General features: G+C 62.0%; 1 protein-coding gene across 15 annotated transcripts in view; it reads left to right on the top strand.

Annotated features, from left to right (window-relative positions):
* RBFOX3 (RNA binding fox-1 homolog 3) overlaps positions 1-26,409 on the top strand; it is a 146,937-nt gene that overhangs the window by 117,630 nt on the left and 2,898 nt on the right. For 5 of the 15 annotated variants that reach the window (XM_037403310.1, XM_037403318.1, XM_037403275.1 and 2 more), the window contains 11 exons: positions 3,813-4,294; positions 19,827-20,078; positions 21,264-21,401; positions 21,904-21,957; positions 22,453-22,545; positions 23,692-23,752; positions 24,023-24,076; positions 24,369-24,501; positions 25,072-25,111; positions 25,700-25,761; positions 26,083-26,161. In XM_037403310.1, the coding sequence (XP_037259207.1) occupies positions 4,193-4,294; positions 19,827-20,078; positions 21,264-21,401; positions 21,904-21,957; positions 22,453-22,545; positions 23,692-23,752; positions 24,023-24,076; positions 24,369-24,501; positions 25,072-25,111; positions 25,700-25,761; positions 26,083-26,161 (1,068 nt within the window). In that variant the 5' untranslated portion in view covers positions 3,813-4,192. The remainder of the gene's footprint in view (positions 1-3,812; positions 4,295-19,826; positions 20,079-21,263; positions 21,402-21,903; positions 21,958-22,452; positions 22,546-23,691; positions 23,753-24,022; positions 24,077-24,368; positions 24,502-25,071; positions 25,112-25,699; positions 25,762-26,082; positions 26,162-26,409) is intronic. The other 10 variants (XM_037403382.1, XM_037403373.1, XM_037403366.1 and 7 more) reach the window with 4 other exon arrangements.

Raw genomic sequence — 26,409 nt, 5'->3', positions numbered from 1 at the left:
ACATGGTGCCGGGGGCAGCCCTTGGCAGGCAGCGGCTCTGACATGTGCTCAGGCTTGGTGCAATGTGTGCGGGGGGCCCTCGGATGTGTGGGACATGCCGCAGCCGTGCCACGTTGCCAATCTGCACAGTACCACATGCTCAGGCAGGCTCAGGGGCAGACCTCGGAGCCCTCATTTCTGCTGGGTAGAGTTTCCAAATGGTGGAGGCTAGTGTGCCTCAGAGGGGAGCTGAGCACCCAGCAGTTCTGGCATCTCCCCAGGAGCGGGAGCCGGCAGCACTGCACCAGCAGCACTGCACCGGCTGCCTTGGGCACCTCCCAGCAGCTATCTGCCGCTGGGCCAGCTCCCAGCCATGCATGGCCAGTACATCACAGCTGCCTGAGAGCAGTGCAGAGCATCACGCTTTCCCCAACGAGTTCCCTTGGCAGTTCAGGGGGTGCGTGCCCATCAGGCATCCCAGCACAGGCTCTGCCTCTCAGCCCTGGTGCCCCACTGGGTTCCAAACCAGTGGCCGAGGCTGCTTCTGTCCTGGTGCCACGTTATTCTCCCCCTTCCAGAAAACAAAACGAAGGAGCCCTCGAGGGTTCATTTAAAATAAATAAAAAACGAAAATAGTGCTGATTTGAAGGAAAGCCAACCCCATCCTGTGCATGGGAGCGCATCACCAACCCATCCCCGAAGGGCAGAGAGAAAGATGTGCTTAGAACTGCAGCCCTGTGCAACTTCTGCCTTTGATCATATATCTTACATGTGCCCTTTGCTTTCCCTCGTCTGATATTTATTAGGTTTAATTTTACTGGGATGCGGCTGTAAGTGAGACAGATGGAACGGGGTCTGTGCGCCTGGTGAACACATCTTAATTAAACAGATAAATAAACTTTCATTCCAGGAGACTTGAGTTTTGGAGGGGTTCCTCCAGGGCTGCAGCTCTGCAGGGCTGGGCAGCCCTGCCTGGGGGTCCTCAGGCCTGGGCACCAAAGGACTGCCCTGGTAGAGCCCTGGTGCTGGTGCTGTTGGCTGGGGCTGCAGCACAGCATCAGTGCTGGGGCAGCTGGGAACAGCAGGGTGAAGGACGTCAGCTGGTGGTGGCCGGGGACGTGTTCCCCATGCTGGAGCAGGCCAGTGGGTTGGTACCGCCGTGTTGTGCTGGTGTCCCGCAGGGGCTCCTGCTGCTGTGGGGGCATCTCTGCCACCAGGTAGGTGTTGGTGATGGCTGAAGGAAGGAGAGAGGAGACTTGAAGGCTCCTCAGCTCCCAGAGCCATGCCCAGTTCCCCCACTGCCAAGCTGTTTATCCTGCAGAAACACAGCCAGTGGTGCAGAGGGTCTACACCAGTGGGTTTGAGGCCAGGGTATCAGCCCAGCACATCACTCTGTGTGCTCTCCCTGCAGGACAGCCTGTGGCTGGAGCCAGCCTGGACCTTTCCGCGACGTGGGCTGCTGGCTCGGGGCAATGCCAGGGCTCGTGTCGCTGCCCCCAGCCAGGAGCGCCTTTGAGTCACCCTGCCCGGAGCCAGGCTCTGGCGCGGGGAAGAACAGGCAGATTACCTCAGCCTGGAGCCAGCCCTTGCCTCACGTGGTTGTCTTGGTTGGGCACTGCAAGCTCAGAGCATCAGGCCATGCCCTTCCCTTTTCACCTTTGCCTGAGAGCAGTGCAGGAACCGTGCTGGAGCCAGACCGGCCCAGGGCCTTTGGAGTTGCCCATCACCTTGCCCAGGGCATCCCTCGCCCTGTGCCAGGGTGCTGTGCAGTGCTCAGGTACATGCAGGTGCCGGGTGGGGCCCCTCTCCCCACAGCTGTCTGAGGGGCTGTGGGAGGGCATGCTTGTCACCCAGCCGCTGCAAAGCTGTCCCATGTCCTGCCCTGGGCGCTGGAGCATGCAGGAGAGTGCAGCACCAGGGCCACAGGAGTCCCTGGGGAACGGGAGCAGGAGGCGAGTGACGAGCGTGGGGTCTGAGCACTGAGGTGTGCAGGACAGGCTGCTGCATCAGGGTCTGCTGTGGTCCCTTGGGAGTTGGAGGGCGCGTGGTTGTGGTGGGACACAGGAGCTCACTGCAGCCCACGCTCCTTGCAAGGAGCAGCAGCTGGAGGATACTGTTGGTAGCAGATGTCGCTGCCAGACTTTTTTCGGCTCTCAGTACCATGGGGTGGTGGTGATGAGAAACCCTTTTCCTGGTCTGGCATCCCCCTCCCCCCCAATTTGGCACCTTGTGGTCACTTTAGAGTATGGTCACCCCAGTAGCAGGACCCCACGCGGGAGGCTGGCACCCCCTCTGCCCCAGGTGCAGCTTCTTCAGGACAGCTTTTCCCAAAGCTGTTTGTTTCCGCCAGGTTTGCCCGGTGCCTCCAGGCCAGCCGTGCCACACACCGCTGCTGTTGTGTATCTGCAGCAGAAACGGGAACCGCTGCGAGTGTACCAGGACACTGCAGCATGTCGCTATGTCTGGGGATACTGTGGAAAATCCCAGCCTCCAAATAGGGTTGGTCGTGTGCTGGAGGCTCCGGCGGAGACGGAGCATCAGCAGCTGCTGGCACAGACCTGCCTTTGTGCATCACATTTGGCCAAGATGGAAACTGAACTGAGCCCAGGTTTTGTTTCCCACATACCCAAGCACAATGCCGTCCCGGCTACTTCATTGCTGGCCACGGCTCTGAACTCAGGAGTGATGCAGCGCTGGTGGTGTGGGGTGCTGGGGCAGGGACACCCGTGCCAGCCCTGAGCTGTGCAGCACCAGAGGGTGCTGGGGCTGCCGCGGGGCCACGTTAGGAGGAGGCGCAAGGTGGGACCAGGGAGCCAACAAGCACACATGCGTGCCCGCACCAGTGTCCCTCATGGGCACTGGCACATAGGCTATTGCCATGGCAGCTGTGACAGAGGTGTGCATGGTGTTGATGCGTCAGGGATGCTGGCAGCACCGGCAGGCCAGCCTGAAATGCCAAAAAGCCTCTCAAGCTCTGCGGGTGCCAGCCCCCTGCCCATTGCCCACGGAAGGTGCTCAGGGCAGGGTGTCCCCAGTGCTCCGAGGAATGTGGGGAAGCCGATGCCGGCAGGCAGGGCACCTCGGTGTCACCCCAGGGTGCCGGGCTCCCCGGGGGCTGGCAGGCAGGTGGGGGGGGGAGGGTCGCAGGCTGCTGGGAGCAGGCCCTGCCTGGGGCTCACATGCCTTTGCATTTGTCAGGGCCGAGCTGCCGGCGCCCAGGGTGTGCAGGCGGGGCCGCGGCTGCCGCCATGGCTCCTCTCGCAGGGGCAGCCGGCAAGCTGCCGGCCCTGCCCGCCGTGCCGTGAGCCCATGGCGGCGCGGCGCGGGGCTACTGGTGCCGGTGCCGTGCGTGCTGCGGGGCTGCAGGCGTGAGCAGGTATGTGCCTCTCTCCAGGGAGGCGGAGCTGAGTCTGCTGCATGGCTCCCTGCCCGTCCCTGTCTGCGTGTGTGTCTCCCAAGGAGAGCGTGGTGCGTGTGCACGTGTCCGGCTGTGTGTGCGTGGGGGACTCCCGCGGCTGCCCAGCGTGGCGCGGCACTGCCATTGCGGGGTCTGCGCGGCTGGAAGTGCCGGCTGCTCTGCACGGCTTCCCGGGGCGCCCGTGTTGCATCACCAGAACTCCCGGTAAGACCCTTCATCCCTTGGGAGCCAGCACCGGGAAGGGAGACGGTTCTGCCCGCTCAGCCCCATCCTGCCCGCCTGCTTCCCCAGCGCAGCAGAGTGTGGCCGGGGGCTGCGAGGGGCGGCGGGGAAGCCATCTGCGAGCGGCGGCGGAGGGGTTAAGTGCGGGATCAGCTGTTCTCATGTCATTACGGATTCTCTTCGTTTTATACAGAGCTCTGTTTGATGTCTGAATGCACAGGGGACTCCCCCTCCTCCTCCAACTCCCACCCCTTTTATTTCGCTCCCGAGCCCTCTCTCCCTTCCTCCTCCCCTTCCTTTCTCTCTCCCCGCTCCCGCTCTGGCTCACACACACCCTTTGCAGACCGTGCGCTCAGTGCCAGTGTCTAATGGCACCGAAGTGAACAGCCGAGCGCTGCTCCCGGGGCGCGGGCGCAGCCGGCCTGCCGCAGATGCATCCCTCCTAACTAGCGCCGAGGGGTCGGGAGGGACGGCCGAGCAGGGGAGAGCCCGAGGGGCGAGCCGGGAAGACGAGGATAGCGGTGTGCGGAAGAGGACGGACCCGCGAGCAGCTTCACGGCTACCTGTCGACACATGCTGTGCTCCATGGCTAACTCGGGCTGCCTCCTTGTCTCCAACTCAGGCATGCTTCCTCACTCTCTCCCCTGTCCTCCAGCCTTCCTCTACCTCCAACAGGTAAGTCACCCTCTCCGGGGGATTTTTTTTGCTTTCCGGTTCACACGTGTTTTTCGCCGGTTCCCTCTCGGCGGAGGGTCGGAGCTTAACTGCTTCCTCCCCGGCCGCGGGGCCTCCGGCACCTGCCCCGCGGCGGCGCCGAGGTGTGCGGCGGCGGCGGCCACTCCCGGTCCCTGGCTGCGGTTCCGCTGGGGCTGCCGCCGGGTTTGCGGCCGAGGCGCCCGGGAGCGGGCTGAGGCGCGGGCAGTGCGGCAGGCAGAGCTGCCGGGAAGGCTCCGGTGCTTTCCTGCCTCAGCGCTGCTGCTGTTCGGCACAGGCGGAGGGTGGTGATGGATGCTCGGATAAATGAATGAGGCTCCGGCATGGCCTGAGCAGCCGCCGGGGAGAAGGGAAGGTGATGCGCTTGTGCATGCACACGCGTGTGCATGTATGTGTGTGTATGCCGTCACGTTGTGCGCATCTGCAGCCAGGCCGAGGGGTTGAGCGTGCGTGGGTTTGTCTTGCTGTTGACAGGAAGGTGCTGCAGAGGGGACGGCGGGTCCTGGTGAGCCCCAGGTCTGGGCAGCCCGGCCAGAGGGTGCCTGGGCCATCGGTTTGGTCCTTAACTTCTGGCCAGGGTGTGCTGTCCTGCGGGACTGTCCTTGGGTCCCACACTGGACCCAGCGCGCTGGCTTTCCGGGCTCGTTGTCCCAGGGGAAGTGCAGCTCGGGAGAGGCATCGTTTTCTTCAAAAGCCTCTTTGCTGCGTCGGAAATCCCGTCTCCCAGCCAGGCAAACTGCTCCATTTGTGCTTTCAGGGGTTTAAAAATTCATAGCATCCTCACCGTGCTCGGCATGGCCTGTGTGGCTCACCCGGCAGCTGAGGACAGGCGGCGCAGGTGCAAACCCTCCTGCCCCAGCGAGCAAGGGCTGGGGAGCATTTCGGTCCCTCGGGATGTCCGTAGCCTGTGTCCGAGCGGGCTTGTGGCCGGACAGTGGCCGTGCTGGTGGTGGGGATGGCAAGGCCCAGGGTCACTCCATCTGGTGCACTAGAGATGGGACTGACAAAGCTGGTGCTGCCACTGGTTATACAAGTGCAGTGGCAGCCATGGGGTGCACACAGGGCCAGGGCTCACGCGGGGCTGCTGCAGAGGCCGGCCAAGACCAGTGCATGATTTGTTGCACCCTCCTGCAGGCAGAGGCTGCGAGAGCTGGGGCTGGGCTGGATTTTGGTCTCAGCTTTTCCAGGCTGAGCCAAGGTCCCGGTGGCTGCTGCTTGGCTGCCTGGGCATGTCTGACACCAAGCAGAAACCACCCCCAAGCCCCCACCCATTGCCAGGGAGGTTTTCTGTCCCTCTGAAGGGAGCGTGTGGATGCTTTGAACCAGCAGCCAGCATGGGGCCCAGAGACTCTGTTGGGAGCGGGTGGCAGTGTGGAGGATTTCCCTCTCCAGCTGGGATCCCCCAGTCCCACGGCCACCATGAGGGGCTTGGTTGTGCCACTGGCCCTGCGGAGCGCTCTGGCATGGACCAGCTGCACTGCCTGCCGGCTCCCGGGGCTGCGGCTGGAGGCAGCAGGGGCTGGCAGCACTGCGGGCAGGCACGGGCTGCCTGCTGCCAGCACCCAGCTGGGCTGTGCGTGAGTGGGGTTTGGGGTCCCTGGGAGGGAGAAACCTTTCCCAATGCACCGGTCTCTGCACTCAGCAGCTCCTGGTTCCCCCATTGCCCTGTTTGTTTTAATTTGACTGTCATGTTTAGTGCCTCTTCCTCCCTGGTCTCCCAGAAGCCTCTTGCTCCTTGGCAGCAGATCTGGACTCACGAGCCAGGAAGGAGGGTTTTATTAAGAGATTTGGAGTTGGATTTTCACCCGGCTAATGAGCACGATGAAGGCCAAAATCTCCATTCTCTTCCCAGGGCTTGTCCCTTGCTGAGGTTCTGCACCCAGCACTTGAGGACAGGGTGTTCCTGGTGCGTGTCGAAACAAGGCATCAGGCAGAGGGACATTGCTGGCAGTCGTCACATGGGGAAGGGGCACAGGGCACATGCTACTGACAGGCTCCTCATCCTGCTTGGCTGAGCAATGGGCTTGCCTGGTACCTTGTGTTTCAGCCCTCAATTCGCTCTGGATTTTGGACATATGCACCTTCAGCACACCTGCGCTAGAGGGGTGCGCAGGGGCCAATGATGCCTTTGCCTATGGGAACGTGCCTGCCACGGAGCTTGCCAGCCAGCACAACTCACCTGTGCCAGAAATGCCTGGAGGGGTTTAACCAACTCTCCCCAAAGTTGTTGTGACTGTGGGGTCTGCCAGGGGCTCGATTTAGACCCTGTAGGTTACGGTTCCCTGGCTGGAGTGTGAGTGTACATAGGGAGGCAAATGTCTTTGCATCGGAGCTGGGGAGGACACATAGGCACAGGTGGTGCCTGAGTCCCACGGCTGCAGGGGCCCGTGCTGGTCGCCACTCCTCCTGTGCCAGGACGGATGTGAATCTGGCTGGGCTGGCCAGGGGGGGCAGGAGCTGGGGGGCCATGGGTTCTGCGCGCAGTATCCCCTTCAGGCATGTGCTCTCCCTTCAAGGAGCTCGTTGGCATTTGCTGCATTTCTTCCCAAAGAAGGCTGCTTGTATTTTGTAGCTCCCTGACATTTGAAGGAATGACCAAGAAATTAAGTTGTCTGCAAAACTTTGATTAGCTCAGTGCCAGGAAAAAAACAGTTGCCCACAGGCTCTGGCACTGTGAATGGCTCATCAAAGTGGCTGCGGGCACCTTGCAGCTCGTGCAGCTCAGCTGCCCCCATGCAGCTGCATGGCTGCCCTGGCCCTAGCCATGGGAGCCCTGATGCACAGCACTCTGCATGGTGCAGCCACACTGCATACAGGAATCCCCCCTTGGGCCCTGCCATGATCCAGCACCTGGGCAGGAGCAGGGCTCCCAGGGGGAAGGAGGTGAGGGGGCTGCAGTGTGGCTGGTGGGAGGGTGAGTGTGTGCCCACGGCTGAGCTGCCCACGCTGGTGGAGCAGGCAGGAACGCCGTGTCCTTCAGTGGGGCTTGGCAGTAAGATTTAGCTCTTGCTCAGCGAGGACCTGGGTGCAGAGGGAGACTTTGGTGGCTTCGCTTCATTAACGGAGGAATCAGTTGCCGCTTAAAAAGTGTCTTCACTATAAGTGAGCAGCTAATTGCTCCAGGACAAGGCACAGTGCTGACCCGAAACAGACCCGAGCTCTGAGGCTCAGCATCGGCGTCAGAACATGTCACAGACCCCAGTGTGGGCAGTGATGTGCGTGCAGGGCTGGACACGAGCACAGGCTGATGTACAGGTGGGCTGAAAACCGCTGCAGAGCTGCCCCCGAGGTGCCACTCACCAGGGGCATCCCTGGTGCCTGCGGTCGCACCGCGCTGCCCAGCCCACAGTGCAGGAGACTTGGCTGAGCAGCGCCTGGCCCGCTGGGAAACAGCCTCTGCAAAAGGCTGCTTGGAAAATTCCTTTCCAAAAGGGCTGCTGCCAAGTTTAGCATATTATATTTTTAGGGAGCAAGTCTATTCCGAGCAATATTGTAGTGTGTTGCAGCAGTGGGTTCGTTTCAAACCTGGTTTCTCCCTCCTGCTTGTGTGTTGCACGGATGCAAGACCCAGCACAGCGGCTCCCGGCTCCGGCCGAGCGCCCGCACTGCAGCGGCCACCTTGCTTGCATGGCGCAGGACAGGCTTTAAAGCCGCAAAAAAATATTATTTGCTTTTTTTTTTTCAATATATTGAAAACACTGACATTAATTTTATCTTTGCAAAGCTGGTTTTCCCACAATAGCTGTAATTTAGGCCTACACTGCCTGGTGATGCTCTTTTTATAGGTACATTCCTATTTTAGTACTATAGTGATGGGTGAATGAGTAGATTAAATTAGATTTAGTATCTATCATTCTTTAAAGCATTACAGGCAGGCAGTGGAGGGGTATGGTTTAACAAAGCAGAAAGGCTAATTAGGAGAGCAGGCGCAGGCTGCCCACACTGGCTCCCACTGCCCCCGGCCCCTGGCTGCCCCCGGCCCAAAGCCGCCCTTGCTCAGGGCCCAACGTCCAAATAGGAAAGTGCATTTGAATCCAGACTTTCCTGTGCTGCCCCAGGGCCAGGACAGCTCCAGGGTCTGCAGCCAGGGCTGGGCGGGATGCTGGGTGCTGGGACCAAGCACCCGGGGCTCCTCACTCCTCCGGGGATCTGCAGAGTCACGGCAGTGACTTGGCTCCCGGTGGCTCTCTCCACAGGGCGAGCGTTGCCACCAGCTCCTGCCCAGGTCCTGCTGCCGGCCCTGGGCAGGACCCCCACGTGCAGGTGCATGGCATCTGTTGCAGCAGAGGGACCCTGGCAGCGGGGGCTTTGCCGGCACCTGCCCCGGCATGAGTGTGGTGGCTCCGCGGGCAGCAGGAGCAATGCTGCCCTGTCCCCAGGGCTTGCATCTGTGAAGTAACTGGATTCAGCGGTGGAGCTGGTGAGCGGCAGGGGCACCAAGGGGCACCACAGCCCCTCCAGAAAGGGCATTAGTCCCCTGGTGCAGCTGGTATTGGCAAGCAGGCACACCAGGCAGGCATGGGACTGGGCTGCAGGATGCCTTGGGGAAGTGCCGGCCTTGGGGAATGCTGGACAAGGTGCTTTGGCACAGGAGAGAATGAAACATCTGAGGAAAGAGCTGCCTCTTCCCAGTGCTGGGACACCCAGGCTGGGGCAGTTGGGCAGAGGAGGCTCCAAGCCTGTGGGAAGCTGCGACTTCAACATTCCTGCCGGGGTCACAGCAGCTGGGCCACCCCAGCCTCATCCAGCTGAGTAGTGGGGTAGGGGGGGCAGGAGCCGGACTTAGGGCAGTGCTGCGGGTAAACGGCAGCCCCCAGTGAAAGCCTGGAGGTGCAGAGTGAACATGGGCACGAGCCCCCCAGTGTAGTGCAGCCATGTGCTGGGCATGGCTTCAAGGCAGTGCGGGCACATCCCTGCTTGTGCCAGGACCTTAGCACACTGAGGCTGCTCCCTGCGGCAACGGCTATCACCTGGTGAGCCCCGCTGTACCAGTGCAAGCCCCAGTCTGAGCCCAGAAGTGTGTGACTAGGGGGCTCTGCAGCCCTGGCCATGCCATGACTACTGGCCCAGTGCAGTGCTGCTGCCATTGGGCAGGCTCGGCGCTCCAGGCTGCCTGCAGGGCCTCACACCTGCACTGCCCGCAGGCAAGCATGGCCGTACCAGCAGGGCTTTGACCTGTGCCACCTTACCTGGCATTCATCCGGCCAGGTGGGAGCAGACATCCTCCCTCACTCCCTGGGGCGATGGCCACAGCAGTGGTGGCACTGCTGGCAGTGCAGCCCAGCTGGCCACTTGGGGAGCAGACCCCTCTGACCCAAGCAGGGTAGGCTGCAGGTTGGGGGAGGCCCTGGCATAGGCAAGAGTCTGTCCAGGGAGGGACAAAAGGCCATGTCCAAGAAGGTGACAGGTTTGTGGTGGCTGCTGAAGACAGACATCCCCCAGGGCTGCAGACATTGCCTGCAGGGGTTCAGGTGCGGTTCCCAAATCCTCTACAAGCCCCACTGTCCCCAGCCTGTGTTCCCCTACCCAGGTTCTCACTTCTGTCCCCCTGGCACCTTCCTGAGCATCCAGCCAGCTCCAGCAGTTGGCAGCCGCAGCACCTCCCACAGTAGAGCCCCCACCCCAGAGGCCTTGGTGTCCTGGCTGCACTGCACGGATCTTACAGAGAGAGTTTGCACAGCATCAGCAGGATTTGCTCCAGCCCCTGTGTGAGCAGCACTGCTGAGATGTGATCCCTGGCAGCAATAACCTATTAAACAGAGTGAGACAAGTGCTGGAAGGAGACCCAGCTGGAGGAGGCAGTTTGCAGGGATGGTGCTGGGAGCAGGAGTCAGGCAGCCCCCGCCTCCACGCTGGTGCTGCCAGGGTTTTGGTGTGTGGGACAGGCTGGTGCTGCCAGGGAAGGCAGGTGGTTTGGAGATGTGTCAGGGTCAGCGTCTGCAGAGCCGGGTCCTGCTCCTATAAGCGGGGATTTCAGCCATTCCTCTGCTATCAGAGCTGGGAGGCTGCTGTGCCCTGGTCCCGCCAGCATGAAATGGGTGCTGGGGCTGGAGCACGTCCGCAGAGCCAGGGTGGCCATGTGCCCACTGGGTCCCTGTGGCCGGTGGCTGGTGCATGCCCGCAGGGCCATGCTGGTGGTGGAGCTTGCTGTGGGATATAGGGGTATGCCCGGCAGCGTCCCCATGGTGGGGGGACGAGACAGGTTTGGCCGCTCCTGCTCTCCCTCACTGGAGCGCTGGGCTTGCAGCACTTTATCATGATTTTCCCCTCATCTCCGAGCAGTGATCCCTCACTGCTCACATTACCTGAATAGAAAATGACATATAAGCTGACATGATTGCCACAGCTCCCAGCGCCACGTGGGGTACTTTCCCTGGTTGCACAGAGGGGCAGGCAGGGTGGGTGGCATGCTGCCTGGCCCTCAGCTCCTCACCCTGTGCTCCCCGCTGCTGTTGTGTCCCCCTCCAGCCAGCTGTGGCAGAGCCAGGGAGAGGAGGGGACCGGTGGTGCTGAGGCACTATGTTAGCAAGGCTGAGCAACAGAGCACTGTGCCCAGCTGCCCACGTGCCCCAGCCTGCCCCAGCTGCTCAATTCCTCCCCTGCTCCATGCCCAGCACCCATACTGGGGATCATGCTGCTGCCCTGCATCCCCGCAGCCTCCTGCAGCTCTCTGCAGGGCTGGGGAGCCACTGGCACCATGTGGCTGCCCGACCGTCAGCACCCCTTCAGCAGCTTTTGGGCTGGGTGAGGCCAGTGTTTACCAGCAGATTCCTGTCCCTGTCCCTTCACCCAGGCTGGCTGGGGCTGTGCAGTGCTGGTGGGGCCAGAGCCCAAGCCTTGGGGTCTGGGCTGCGAGCTGGGGCCATGCTGGCTGCATCCCCGCTCCGGCTGCCTGCGGGTACCATGTGTGTGGCCACCTTGTACCCCAGCAGCGAGGCCGGTCAGGGCATGAGGGCAAAGTCCCTCGTGCAGGCAGGAGCTGCCCAGGGAGGGAAGCAGGGGAAGGACATGCAGGTCATGCTTCAGTGCAGGGGTCAGAGAGGCCGGGATGAGCTGAGCCCTGGCTCTGGGACACGGTCCCCCAGGGGAGCAGCAGTGGGGCCTCCCTGAGCGTGTCCAGCAGAGCTCTGCCACTGGCTGTGGAGGGGAGCAGCCCCCAGCCTGGGGGGATCCCACATCTGCTCCCCCTGGCTGTGTCTGCTCAGCATCTCCCCGCCACGGCACCAGCCGCAGCTTTCAAACAGCTCTTGTATAAAATCAGAAATGGGGAGAGAAGAGTGGGAGCAGGCGACAGTGGCAGCTTATTTGTGATCTGCATTGTGTGGGGAGCTCTTAATTAGAGGTAATTAGACTGATTAACTTGCAAATGAGAAACTCATCTTTTTCTCCTTTTCTTTCACAAGAAAAAATAAAAAACAACAAGATAAATATTGAGGCTAATTACTTTGTACCTGCTGCAGAGCGCCCCCCAGCTCATGGGACATCCCTCTCTCAACCAGTGTGCTGCTCGATGCAGTGTGCTATGCGTATCCCTGTCCTGGTGTCCTTGTGATGGCTGTCCTCACTCAGGGCTGGTCCCATGGCAGGGCACGGCAGTGGCAGAGGCAGTGGCCTCCACAGCACCGGCTATCATCAGGACCTGGCATTGTACCCTGGCACCCTCCCCACCAAACCCATCCCATGCTGGGTGCAGAGCGGGGCTGGGGGGCGGTCCCCTCTGTGGCACTGTGCGGTCCTGACTGTTTTCCAGCTCTTCCCTCATGGCATCTCTGGTTTCCCCCTCACTCTACCAACGCAACACCCTGGGGGCTTTTTTAGCACAACTTGGTTCAAATGTCTGATTAGTCTTTAGGAGATCAAGGGGTCAATTTTCCACAGCTCCTTCCTCTCCATTTAACTAATTTAACTGCGCGATTGTTACAAATTTCATTTTATTATAGCCCTGCTTCTCAGTCCAATTGAATTACCAAAATCTCATTTTCTCAGAAGTGCTGAATATGTAATTAGAGGAAAAATTATGCTCCTGACTGCTTATTAGAGAGGACTGTGCGAGACAGCTTGTCCGGGTGCACACGCAGGTCCGTGGTTCCCCGAGTGCCCACGTTGGCTGGTGAGAGCATGCGCACGCTTCAGAGGCTGCGTGTGAGCAAGTGCCACATGCAACTGTGCCAGAGCCCCAGCACAGAGGCGGTGTGACAGTGATGGGGCGCCATGGGTGGGCTCCTGGGTGCGAAGAGCTTTGCAGGAGTGGCACCAGGGTCTGGGCAGTGCTGGCTGGGCTCCTCAAGGACCTGCGAGCTGTGGGGCAGGGTGCTGAGATGGTGGCTGGAGCCGGCGTGGTGCTTGTGGGAGAGGCATGAGGCTGGTGGATGTGGCCCTTCATCCTGCTATGCGCTGTGTCCTGAGCTGTCTGGATCCAGCTGGGCTGGACTTAGCTGCAGGTAACTCCAGCAGCACCGCACAAGGGCTGTGGCTGCTGGGGGCCTGCCTGCTATGGGACCCTGGGAGGGACCGTAGACCTGCTGGCGTGTGGCCCCACTGGAGGAAGATACCTGCTCCTCTCTGGGCCCTGCCCCTCTCTGCCTGGGCTCTAACAGCCACCCACATGCCATGGCTCGGCAGTGTGGGCTGGGACACCTGAAGGTGCTCAGTGCCTCTCTGCTGGGTGCACTGGGGATGAGGCACCCTGCAGCCCTTCCCAGAGCAGCTGCTCTCCAGAGCCCCCAGCCCCTGCCAGCAGTGGGGAGACAGTGGCTGCCCCTCCGAACCACTGGCAGCAGCAGCCACACCAGCCTCTGGCATGGCTTAGACACTCTGGTATGCAGAGCCATGCAGTGCGTAGGCACCCACATCCGATTCTCCGGTGTCTGCAGGGCTCCAGAGGAGCAGGTAGCTCAGGTGTACACTGCTGAGGACTTGGGTCCTCTACAGCCTGTCCTGGTCCCCAGGCTCTGCAGCCAAGCTTGTGCCTCATGTGCCTGCCTGTCCCAAACCCTTCGGTGACTGCTGGGGACCAAGCACTGCTGGGAATTCTGGCCAGCACTGTGTACGCTGGGTCTGTGTTGCCAGCCTGGCTGTTGCCCTCCAGCAGCATCTGCTCAGGGCTGGGAGCTGCTGTGCATGAGCCCCAGCAACACCAGCGATGCCGGGAACTGCTACGAGTGAGCCCTGGCACTGCTGGTGATGCTGGAAGCTGCTGCAGGTGACCTGTGTCACTGCCACCAGTGCCAGGCCCTGCTCAGGAGGGAGCACCACGCGTCCCAGAGCTGCTGTCCTCCCGCTCACTGCGGACCTGATCCTGTCATGTCTCCGGCAGTGACGCAGCCTGGTCGCTCCCTGATGCAGTGGCACAGGTACATGCGAGCCTGGGAGATGTCAGCTGCGCACACGTGGGGGACAGCCGGGAGCCCCCCCAAGCACCCCCATCTCGCCTCGGTTACACAACATTATCATTTCATAATACTCTGAAATATACATGAAGTTGGCTGAATGCAGATGAAATTGCACCATTTACTTCATGAATATTTCATGCAGCCTCAGCTCCGAATGAAGTTTCCAGCTGGTGGAGCCAGGACCTGGGGCTGGACCCCGCTCCCTGCCTGCCCGGCACAGGGGGTGATGGGGATGCGCAGGTAGCTTTGTGCTGGCACCTGGTCTCGTGTCTTATCCCCCCTCCTGCTGGCTATTGCATGCCTGCCAGCCACCATGTCCTTCCTCCCTGGGCTCCCATGGGCAGAGGGCTAGCAGCGTCCATCCCTGGCTGTGCCGCAGCAGCCAGGCTCTGTCAGAATGGGCTCATGGAGCTGAGGGCAGGATCTGGCCCTGCTGCCCTGGGCCGGCAAGACGCAGCTCCCCCCTTGCAGGGTCCTGGTGCAGGGAAGTTGGGGCAGAAGGGGCAGGTGTGTGGCAGCCCAGAAAAATGCTCTTTTTCCCCTGCCAGCAGGCTGCCCTGCCTTACCCCCTGCTGCTGTTGTTGTTCCTCCTCCTCCTCCTTCTCCTTGTCTCACGCAGTCGCTCCAGCCCCTTGGGTCCTGCCTGTTCTCTCCAGCCCCGCTTCCCACTTGAGCATCCCTGGCAGATGCTGTTAGCCGGCTCTCACCCCTCCCCTGCCTCCTCCTTAATGAAGACATTAAGCACGGCTGCTGCTACCTCCAGCCTCCGCAGCTCCCCACCTCCTTTCACAGTTCCTTCCCAGGGGGGTGATTCCCCCATTGTCTGGGGGTGATTTCCCCAGCTCTCTGTGGGGCCACGATGGCCCCAGTTGTGGGGAGGAGAGGAGAAGCAACCCGCTGCCATCTCCCACTGGCTCCCATGGTGGGCAGGGCTTGTCCCTCCTGGGGCCAGGGACATCCCTGCAGTGAGCACCCCGACCTCACTCCCCAGGTGCAGCCCAGGGCTCTGTGGCTGGTGCCTGCTCGGGGCTGGGCATGCTGCTTTGTATGGATGGCGCGGCATTTTGGGTAATGAAATATTCACAGGTCAGTGATTCCTTGAGAAATGACGGGGATCAGTCAATTCCTTTTCAGGGAGTAATTTTCTTCCCCTTCACGGCCTCTGTTTCATGTTGACAGTCATTAGCATGAGCGAGCAGCTGGATCGAAGGAGGGACATTGTGGCTGTCACGCAGATGAGCCGTGCCGGGCATGGCCTCGCAGCAGCCTGCGATGACAGCATCACCACGTGGCCCCTGCGTGCCTGGGGGGGGGCATGGGGCCGTGTGAGGACCCTCCTGCTGCTGCCGGGGCATTTGCTGAGCCGGTCTCTCAGTGCTCAGCACAGCGCAGGGCTGCTGTGCTGCCTTGCTCTGAGGCAGCAGGCAGAGGAGTGGATGCTCCCATCAGCTTCCCTGTCTGCTGCCCTGGTTTGTCCCCAGCTACATGTGCTGCTGGCGGGCACGACAGGTCCTGCTGCAGCAATGTGCTGCAGACCTGTTGCAGCAGCAAGCAGCTGCCCTGGCACAGGCAGAGGAGCGGGCAGGGGTGCCCTCAGGGAATTGCTCAACACCCTTCCCTGCACTCGGCTCTGACCTCAGGCTGTCTCGCAGTGCAGCAAGGGGATGCCCTGACAGCAACCGAGCAAGCAGGAGCCAGTCTGGGTGAGAGTAACATGCTTGCCGCCTGCACTGCCTGCTCTGCCTGTAGGATATGCTGCCCGCTGAGGCTCTGCAGCTTGGAGGAACATCTTAGTGGCCTCCTTGGATGCTGTGGTGGGGCTAGGACCCCAGCCCCTCGCAGCACCCATCAGCAGGTGGCTGGTTCCCAGTGGAAAGAGCGGGACAGCCACAGGCATTGGGGACCACAGCTGGGCTGGCTGCCCATAGCTGCCTGCAGATCCATGCTGCCTTTGCTTCTTTGACACCTGTGGCTGCAGGCTCCTTGGTGCATGCTGCTCTCAGGGCTCCCTTCTTGCTGGTGGTGGAGAGGTGCATGGTGACAGGACTGTGCCCCCTCCCCAGCCGCTCTGGGGCTCAGCATGCTGGCATCCAGCCAGGCTACATGTGCCATGACAAGGCGGTGCTGTGCCATAACCAGGGGGTGCCATGCTGCCCCTGCACCAGCAGCACTGGCCTGAGTGCAGCGCGCACGAAGAGGACACCCACAGGCAGAGCTGTCCAGGTTGGGGTTGCCCTGGGCTGGAGATGAGAGCAGGGCCTGGCCGAGGCAGTGGGATGGTCATGAGGCTTTGGTGGAAACTCTGTGCGTGTTTGTGTCGGCCGCAGGCGAGGGGAGCAGCCCCAGGACAGGCTGCTGCCCAGTTATAAATCGTGACTGTGTGTGCAAGCAGAGGCTCCGGCTGAGTCTGGGCATGGCCTGCTGGCTGGCCTTGCGGACCCGCCGCACTGTCCATCTGCAGCTGGAGGTGGGTGGCAGCAGGTAATAGTTGCTCGAAAGCAGTCAGTAACTCTGGGGAGCTGGCGTGCTGCACCTTCGTGCCATGCCAGCAGGATGCCCATCATGGGCTAGGTGTGCCGCAGGGTGCTAGCGGGTGGGTGGCCTGTCGGTAGTGCAGGCACTCTGTGCTCAGCTAATTGCTCAGACATGTCCCTTGTGTTCAGGGGCTCCTGGTGTGTTATTTTCTTAAAAAGGAGCAAATGTTAAAAATGGCGTCGTCAGCCCCAAGCTGACAGGCACAATCACCAAAGTGCGGCGTCTGCAGGAACCGGCCCCACGCGCTAAATGACTTGAAAGGAAATGGCCTGGATTGTGCTGAGGAGGCAGAGTGCGGTGGGGAGAAAGCAAGTGGAGCAAACAAAAAAAACTTCATTAATTAAAGAAACTCGTTAATGAGGGACATTTAATCAGCTAAAGATGATATCTACCCCCTGCCTGCTGTGGCAGCCACTGCGCAGGGCTGGTGCTGCGAGGCTGAGCTATGAGCAGGGCAGGAGCCGCCGCTGCACAGGGGACACCACACAGGGGACCTCAGGGTCCCACCAGCTCTGCCTTCCAGGGCTGGCCTTGGGGAGCAGCATCCTGCAGCTGGCTGGACAGAGCCGCTCTCAGGGGGCTCCCCTGGCCCTGGACTCCTCAGCACAGTGCTCTGCCAAGGAGCCAGGAGGCAGCAGGACACCCGCCAGCCCAGAGGATGCAGCGGCATGTGCTGCGCTTCCCAGAGCTGCTTCTGCCCTTGACAGCGAAGGCCTCAGCTCCCCATCCCAGCCCTCTGCTGCTGTCCCCAGGGCTGTGGTGTTACGGCACAGGGCTATGCCACAGCTGTGCCGGTATCTTGCCTGAGCAGGTGGGCAGCATGGGGAGCAGAGGTGATGGGTGCTGCTCATGCTCCCTGTGCTCTGTTAAATACCGACAGGTTTGCTCCACCCTTGGCCTTGGGTGCTGCACTAAGCTCCTCTCTTGTTTACTAAATGAGGGCCACGGGTGGTTAATAGTCAGAATTTCTTTCAATGCAAGTGCAGAAAGCTGCCCCACAAAGCACCTTGCGGGAGCATCCCCCATGATGCCCCTAGAAGGACATGCAGTGTGTGAGCAAGAGGCACCTGTTGGAGCCCCCTGGCCCTGGCACCATGCCATGGTCTCCAGTCACGGCTGGGCACTCCGAGCTGGGAGCACCACCTGGCTGCAGGCCGGTGCCGTCTGGCTGCCTCCCCTGAGGTGCAGAGGTGGGTCCCCAGGACCCACTCCAGGCACTCAGCGCAGAGAGGGACCCCGGGAAGGGGCTGCTCCTGGTGCAGGCTCAGGGGTGGCTGTGGGGCCAGGGCCTCCCCTCTGGGAGGAGCAGGGGGGCTTCCTCACTGCCTGGGGCTGCCTGCAGACGGGGCTATTCCCACACTGCAGGCAGCCCAGAGCAGCCGGCAAGGGAGGATGCCGGCAGTGCGTGGTGCGGGGCTGAGCAGCAGCCACTTGCCCATGACATCAATGGGCATCGCACAGCCAAACCTGTCGCCATCCCCCTCCCCGCGGGGCTCTCACCCCCGGCAGCCCCCAGCCACTGAGCCGAGCAGCCTCGTCCGCACGGACGGGCAGCGCGCACAGGAGAGAGGTGCTGGGAGCTGTAGATCTGCTCCTCTGCAGCACCAGCAGCCCCAGCAATGGTGAGCAAAACAGGGGAACTTAATGGTCCCTGAATGAAATAATACTTGGGCTGACTAGCACTGCGACAGCCCTAATTAATAACATATATGAACGTGGCTGTCAGGGCAGGCTGGCAAGGAGCCAGTTGGGCCCAAGACCTGGGCAGGTGGGGACAGCCCCTCCCCCAACCCCTGTCTGCATCCCCCTGCCTGTTCACTGTTCCTGCCTGGGCAGAAGTGCCCATCCCTGCTGTGATGGTGGCTGAGCCTGGCTATGGTGACAGCAAAACTGAGTGTCCAGCACAGAGCACGCAGGAGTGCTACAGGCTGCTCCTGCTGCTGGCTCTGTTCACGGAGGCAGGGAGGGTCAGGCACTGGGCATCAGGGATGCAGGGAAGGTCAGGCACTGGGATCAGCGATGCAGGGAATGTCAGGCACTGAGCATCAGGGATGTGGGGAGAGAGAGTCAGGCACTGGGACCATGACTGTTGTGACTGGTGTCTGCCTGCTCCCTGGAGCAGGCTCAGGTGCTGGGGCCAGGCTGAGCACAGGGTGGAAACCCTCACGTCTGCGAGGTGGGGTTTGCACCTGCGGTGTAGGCAGGAGCGTTGCCCTGGATGCCCAGCTCAGGGGCAGTGCCAGGGATGGGGCTCTACCATCCTGCAGCATCGGCAGCCCCGGGCCGCACTGGCAGGTGTATCTGGCTGGCGTGTCCCTGCGCAGCTGAGTCAGCACAGGAAGGCACTGGCAAGCCTGCCAATGACTTGCAGATCTGTAGCGGGATTATTTACGCTGGGTTTGCATGTGGTCCCACCGTGCCTCTGGTGCGGGCTCCATTGCCTCCCTCACAGGCACGACGGCCCTGCTTGCTGGGGGACGGTGGCTGGCAGCGCGGCCCCCCCATCTGCACCCCACCACCCCTCCGTACCATAAATTGGCCACACACAATTAAGGAGCTTGTCTCCACAGGCTGAGCCACAGATGTATTTCATGGGTGAGAGGCTGCCATGGCGGGTTGTAAAGCATCTGAGGGGCTGCTGGCACTGCCCTGCGTGCTGGTTTAGGCATTCTCAGCCTCTTGGCTGCTGGCGGAGGCTGCTGCCGTGCACCACAACGGGCATCTGTGTGTGGTGGTACGTGCAGCACACACGTGTGCCACAGGGCAGAGCCTGTGGGTGCACATAGGGCTGTGAGGATGGATGGATGATGGATGGATGGTGGATGGGTGGGTGGGTGGGGTGTGCAAGAGAGATGCAGGCTGGCAGCCCCATGCTAGCCCCTCAGGCCAGCCCCCCCAGCAGGCAATAGGCAGCCCTTGGTCCGTAGCACATGTGCAGCTCACTCTGTTTGACTGAGGTGGTCAGGTGGGCAGAATTAGAGCAAGGGGCCTAATCAAATATTTAGCAGTTAATTGATCTGTTGTTGGCCAAGGGGCTATCAGCATTCCTGCCTGACCGCCCCTCCATGCCTCCATGGCCGTGCTACTGTTTGCTGCCATCACCATCATTGGGATGCCAGGTTTGCTGCCAGCAGGCGCTGATGCTGTACCGTCCCCTGCAAGAGGAACGTTGCCAGCCTGGCTTTGCTTTGCCCCATGTTGGGCTCCAAACTGAGGGCTGCCCTGGTTTCCTTCCCCAAGGAGATGGCAATGTGCAGGCTTCCATAGGTAAGCCCCACAGGGGCGTTTGCTCTGCTCTCCTGCTGCCCAAGCCCCAGCACATGGGGCAGGCAGGGCCCCAGAGCAGGAGAGGATGGAGGCTTGGCTGTGTACGATGGAACCCAAGAGCTGCCGTGGCACGGTGACAGCCCAGGGTCTGGGGGGACACACACCAAAGGCTGGGGCATGGTGGGCCTGAGGGGCCTGGGTCTGGCCGCAGTGACCAGGACCCCTCCCCAGGGCAGGATGCAGCCCAGGCACCCCGGGGAGACCAGTGGGTAAGGGGGTCGGTGCCACTGTCTTGGCAGGGTAACCAGGACGCCACGGCTCCGCCAGACGCGATGGCTCAGCCCTACCCCCCGGCCCAGTATCCCCCACCCCCCCAGAATGGGATCCCCGCAGAGTATGCGCCGCCGCACCCCCACCCCACGCAGGACTACTCGGGACAAAGCACAGTACCAGAGCACGCCATGACCCTCTACACACCAGCACAGAGCCATGCCGAGCAGCCGGGCACCGATGCCAGCACACAGTCCATAGCAGGGACACAGACGGTACCGGTAAGGGAGTGGTGTCGGGGGTGCGGGGGGGTCTGAGGGCAGCATCGGAGCTGCCAGGAGAGGTACCAGGGCAGTGGTGCTGGCCTGGCTGTGGTCCCTCAGGGCACTGGGCTGTGTGTCCCCACCACAGCCACTGGCTCTCTCCCTTGCAGTCCTGTCCTGTCCTGTCCCCCCATCATTTCTAATCACTTGTAATCTACCTGCTTGGCTGCCTTCCCACCAGATAGCTTCAATTATGGGGTTGTAATGCAGCACCGGGGAAAGTGCTGAGCTGAGCACTTCCCAGTCCAGCTACAGCAGCCCTGCGTGTGGGATCTGCTGCCCCGCCCCCGCCGCACACCCGTCTGCCACAGCCACGGGCCCTGGGCACTGTGCAGCTGGGCTGACTGAGTGGGGACGGAGGCCAGTGCAGGGCCACGTGATGCTGGCTGGCTCCTTGCAGTGGGTCACACTCACGCTCACACTCACACACACACACACCCACCCACCCACCCACAACACACCCCCACACCCCCACACCCCCACACACCCCCACACACCCCCACACACCCACACCCACACACCCACACCCACCCACACCCCCACACCCACACCCCCACACCCACACCCCCACACACACCCCCACACACACCCCCACACCCCCCCACACCCACCCACACCCCCCCACACACACACCCCCACACCCACCCACACCCACCCACCCCCACCCACCCACACCCCCACACCCCCACACCCACACCCCCCCCCACACCCCCACCCACCCACACACACCCCCACCCCCCTGTCTCCCAGGCCTCTCCCTCCCTGGGATGCACTCCCTGTGTCCCCCCAGCTCTCAGCACCCCATGTCCCTGGCACCACTCAAGGCATGGGTGATCCCCTGACCCCACTGTCAGCACTGGCTGAGGTGGAAGGGTGCAGGCAGGGCTGGTGGCTGGTTCCCCAGGCTGGGCATTCCCCGACTCCCCAGAGGCAGAGTTCTCCTCTGGCATCACCCTGACTTGCCAGGCTGCAGGGAGGCCCACGGGATGCTGCCCAGAGCTTGGGGACCACAGGGTCCAGGGTGTCCCTGGGGCCAAGTAGCATCAAGCAGAGGGGAAGGGGACAGTGCCCAAGCCTGGACCCCTGCCAGGGGACATGGGGCTGGCAAGGCTGGGAGCTGATGGCCGGCGGCGCTTCCCACAGCAGACAGATGAGGCGGCACAGACAGACAGCCAGCAGCTACACTCCTCAGACAACACAGACAAGCAGCAGCCCAAGAGGTTACACGTCTCCAACATCCCCTTCCGATTCCGGGACCCTGACCTGCGGCAAATGTTTGGGGTGAGTCCAGCCCCATCCAGCCACCCGCGTGCCCTGCTCTCCACTCAGGTGCTGCCCCATGGCACCACAGAAACCCTAGGACTGTCCCATCCCAAAGGCCTGTGCTACCTCCATGCCACTGCTGGCCGGGAGCGGCGGCATGCAGGATGGGCACCCTGCTTAACAGCCAGGCTGTTGGACCAAGGTCCATGTGTGAAGGGGGCAGTAACACAGAGCCCTTGTCCCTCTCCCCTTGTTCCCTTCCCAGCCCCCACTAGAATTCAGAGCAGTGCAGGCTGATGAGATTTTGGGTGATGCTCCTCAAGTCCTGGAAGAGCAGGTGCCATGGGAGCAACAGGGCTTTCCCCTGCATGGCACCGAGGGTCCAGTGGGCTGGCCCCCAAGGCAGCCCCCTGCCTGTCCCTGGCCTGGCTGAGCGCGAAGCCCTGTGCCAGCAGCCCCAGGTGCGGGCACAGGGCTGGGAGCTCTGTGGTGTTCACACCTCTTGTCTCTCTGTTTGCAGCAATTCGGGAAGATCCTGGATGTGGAGATCATTTTCAATGAGCGGGGCTCCAAGGTGGGTGCTACCCGTGGCTGGCGCCATTACGGCAAGCCCTGGGGAGGGGGCCAGGCAGAGCTGGGATGCCCAGAAGCTCCACTGCCTGCTCTCCTGCCCCGTGGGACCCAGGGCAGCCCTGTCCTGCTGCCCTGCACTGGCTGGGGGGGCTGCATGGGTCCCTGCACCCTGAGCACTGGAGGGAGAGGAGGGCTCGCTCTGCCCCCTCCTGCACAGGCAGCTTGTGTCCCTCTGTGTGTGGATGTCTCTGTTGTATCTTCCCTGCTTTCTGTGCACCTCTCCCAAACTCTTCTCCCAGCTCACGGGCAATGCTGGGGCCTCAGCTGGGACCCCCGGACCCAGTGGGGGCCCCAGCCCAGGCTCTCCATCTCTGCACTATGGCAGCCTCATCTCCTGCGCCAGCTCTCCTGATTCACTCCCTCTCTCTCTCTGTCCCCGCACCCTCTCTCTGTCTCTCTCTGTCTCTTTCTTTCTCCTTTTCTCCTCTGCTCACAGGGTTTTGGGTTTGTAACTTTTGAAACTAGCACAGATGCCGACCGGGCACGGGAGAAGCTGAATGGCACCATCGTAGAGGGCCGGAAGATTGAGGTGCTCAGATAAGTGTGCTAGTGCCATGCCTGTGTGTACGTGCGTCCCCTCCGCCCTACCTGGGGGCTTTCTCCTGCCAGGGGGCTGCAGGCAGGTCAGAGCTGCCCAGGGGCCACGGGCAGGGGAAAGCTGGGGCAGGGGATGCTTTGGGGCAGCTCCAGGTCCCATCCCCATGCCCCAGGGGAGGTTTGCCTGGCGCGTGCATGCATCCATGAATGCGGCACAGGAGCATGTGTGCCGGCTGCTGGGAAGGTTGTCACTTGGCGCAAGGAGTGTCCCATTCAAACGAACCTTCTGCGTGTGGGGAGAGCTGGGGCATTGGTCCAGGCTCTGGCTGAGTTTTGCTGGTTACAGAGGGGTCTGACAGACCCCAGCTGCCTGCAGTCCCTATGCCCACCACAAAGCCACCCCAAGCTCTGCAGGGAGGAGAGGGGCTCTCTGCTCCACATGCCATCTCCACCTTCCCTGTGCCTGGGAGGGAAGGATGCTGCACAGGGCTCCCGCTCCTGCTGTGCAGGCAACTGCTGCAATGCCCAGCTCCCAAGACTTTTATTTCTTTAAGCCAGGCAGAGGGATCAGGCTCTGCCTGTGCATTGGCAGCACCTTACTGACTAGTGGTGGGAAGTGGGGCAGCACACAGCAGAGGGAGTGGGACGCAAATGTCCCCAGCAATTCTGAGAGCAGGGAAGGGCAGCCTGGCAGGATGCGCCCTGCCTGTCAGAGAACATGGTCCAACAAAGCTGGGCAGGAGTTTGCGGGTGCTTGCTGCAGTGACCCAGGCTCCTGCTGCAAGCATCCTTCCTGCAGGCTGGGTCAGACAGGGTGGGGACAGGAGGCGGCCGAGCCTGGTGGCAGCACGCTGGGGCTCAGCCTGCACATGGCACCACAGTGGTCAGGGCATCAGCCAGCAGCCCAACTGACACTTGTCACTGGAGCCAGGAGGCCTGGGCTGGCCAGGGGTACAGGCAGGACTGCATCACGGCGGGGTGGCTGCAGACAGAGACTCGTACCGCATCTCCCCGTGCAGCTGGCATCCTTTGCTCCAGTATCTGAAGCAGCAGCAAGTACATCCGAGCGGGCCCTGGACTGCAGCCTCGCCAGCCCCACTGCCCACAGGCGCTGAGCTCCCGTCCACTCTCTCCACAGGTGAACAACGCCACGGCCCGGGTCATGACGAACAAGAAGGTTACCAACCCCTACACCAACGGTAAGGGTCAGTGCGAGCAGAGATGGAGCTGCAGCAGGCAGGGGCATCCCCAGGCACCATCGCTGCCCAGCTGCTGCTGAGCTCCTGCAGCAAACCCCCTCCGTGCCCTTGGGCAGACGGGAGAGCAGCTGCTCCCTGCCCAGTGTGGGGGTGCAGCCCTCCCAGGCGGCCCAGGGATGGGAGCTGTGGCCTCTTGGAGTCCAGCCGGGAGGTGGGGGGAAGTGCTGTGGGAAGGGTGCCCCCGGCCTCACTGGCTCTCCCTGCCCGCAGGCTGGAAGCTGAACCCGGTAGTGGGAGCGGTCTACGGCCCCGAGTTCTACGCAGGTAACATGGGGTCAGGGCCAGCCTTGCCACAGGTCCCCCTGAATGTCAGCTCTGCACCGTGTCTGACCCCACCGCCGCTCGAAGTAGCGAGCAGCCCCCAGCCCCTCTCCCCATCCTGCAGCCCTGCATGCCCAGTTCCCCTCACCTTGGCCCGCTGCCCCAGCATCCCTACGGGGCCAGGGCATGGAGGCAGGCTTTGGCATGGGATGCCCCACGGTGACTGCGGGGGTCCCAGCCATGCTGTGTGGGGAGCTTCTGAGGTAAGCCCACGTTTGTCCCCTCCCTCCTGCAGTAACGGGGTTCCCGTACCCCACCACGGGTACAGCTGTAGCCTACCGAGGGGCACACTTACGGGGACGAGGACGCGCCGTCTACAACACCTTCCGAGCCGCGCCGCCGCCACCGCCCATCCCCACCTACGGCGCGTGAGTACCTGGGCAGTGCAGGGCTGTTTTCTGCCACATTGCTCCAATTCTGCTGCCATCAGCATCGGCATTGCCAGGCTCTCACACTTCAGGAATGGACTGCAGCTCCCCCAGCACCTGCCTGGCCTCAGGCTCTGTGAAACCCCCCAGGCTGCTGCCCCTCAGGGTGACCCCAGTGCTCACCAGCCTCCTGCGCCCCAAAGCATGGACCGTTGTTCCAGCTGTGTTGGTTGGTTAATGGAAATGCTCTCTCCCAGCACACGCGGCTGCTCTGGTGTCAGGCACGGCTGTGGCAACCTGGCCGCTCAGTTGCTCTCAGCGGTGATCGTGCCTCAAGCTCCTCCATCCCTGTGGCACCCTGGCCCTTGGCTGTGCCCTCTGCCTGTCCCCACATCCCTGCCCTCCCTGCCAGGAGTCCCAGCCCGAGATGTGCCTGCGGGCTGTCTGGATGGCTGTTCCTCACCTGTCGGCTGCACTGCTGGAAGCAGCTCCCCCAGTTCACCCGCTTCAACCTGATCCCTCTCTGCCAGTGACATGGGCCAGGCTCTGACACCTCCACCTCATTTTCAGGGTCGTCTACCAGGATGGGTTCTATGGAGCAGAGATCTACGTAAGTGCCACTGCGCCTGCGTCTGGGACACACCGGGGACCCTGTGCTGGGGCAGGGGGCGAGTGGCACCAGGTGGCTGTGTGTTGGGCTCTGCCCCTGCCAGCCCGGTCCCCTGGGGAAGGCAGCTGGAGCCCAGGCACAGTGTGGACGGCAGCAGGGTGGCACCACGCAGTGTCCCGTGTCCCCAGCCAGGCCCCTCGCAGGGCCAGTGCTGCATGGGATTTACGGCCTTGACAAGCGCCGATGCACTGTCTTACACCAGCATTTAACCTCCATATTTAAGAAGCCATTGGCGATATTTCAGGCGGGTGGCTGAAGGATTTATCTAACGTGACACCTCATTAAAGCGATCAGGGAGGTGACATTCTCTCCTCTGGAAATTTAATTTTTTAAGGTTAATGTTTGTGAAAGCCCCTGGGGAATGGTAATGAGGCTGGTGTGTGCCTGGTGGCACAGGCACCAGCTCCCCCCAGGGTCCCACCACTGCTCTGTGGCAGTGCCCGTGGAGTGCCCAGCTGCCCCAGCCCCCTGAGCCTCCCCCGGTAGGTACTGCACCCCTCCCTGATGGCCATCTCTCCTCCGCTGCAGGGGGGCTATGCCGCCTACAGATACGCCCAGCCGGCAGCAGCAGCGGCAGCATACAGTGACAGGTAAGCACTGCAGGCATCGCTCCTGAGAGGGGGAAGCCCTGTTTCACCCCCTGCACTGCCCAGTCCAACACACCGCAGCTTTTGTGCCCACGGGATGAGGATGGAGCCAGGTATGATGAGGGTGTCCTGCAAACAAGGGGCCCTTGCCCTCCACTTGGGCTTGTTCTGAAAAGGACTGGGTGCCCAGGCAGGGAGAAGCAGGGACATCTCAGGGGGCTCCCAGGTGCAGCAGGGGGGAGCAGTGGCTGGTCAGGGGGGATGCTGAGGGGAGGCGGGACCCCAACCGTGGTTGTTAATGCCCACTGCTGTGTTTGCTCCTAGTTATGGCAGAGTGTATGCAGCGGCAGACCCATACCACCACACCATCGGCCCTGCTGCCACATACAGCATCGGCACCATGGTAAGAGCAGCCCCCGCGGCCTTTCTTTGCTTCCTGGCATGAGCTGCAGGCAGCCCAGGGAGGGGAGGCCGGCACAGCAGCCCGGGGACCCTGTGGGGTGCAGGGCAGGCAAGGGGCATGGGGCAGCCCTGCATGTGGGGGCTGTGGGAGGGGGAGCCAGGAGGTGGTGGCGGCAGGAGCAGCGCAGCCCCTGCCTAGCTCTGTCCACAGGCAGGCAAGAGAGGAGCCCTCCCCCTGCCATGCCTTCA

Source organism: Falco rusticolus, chromosome 1 (assembly GCF_015220075.1).
Source record: "Falco rusticolus isolate bFalRus1 chromosome 1, bFalRus1.pri, whole genome shotgun sequence".
NCBI lineage: Eukaryota > Metazoa > Chordata > Aves > Falconiformes > Falconidae > Falco > Falco rusticolus.
The sequence above is the reverse complement of the archived record's forward strand: the minus strand, read 5'-3'. Positions and strand labels throughout refer to the sequence as shown.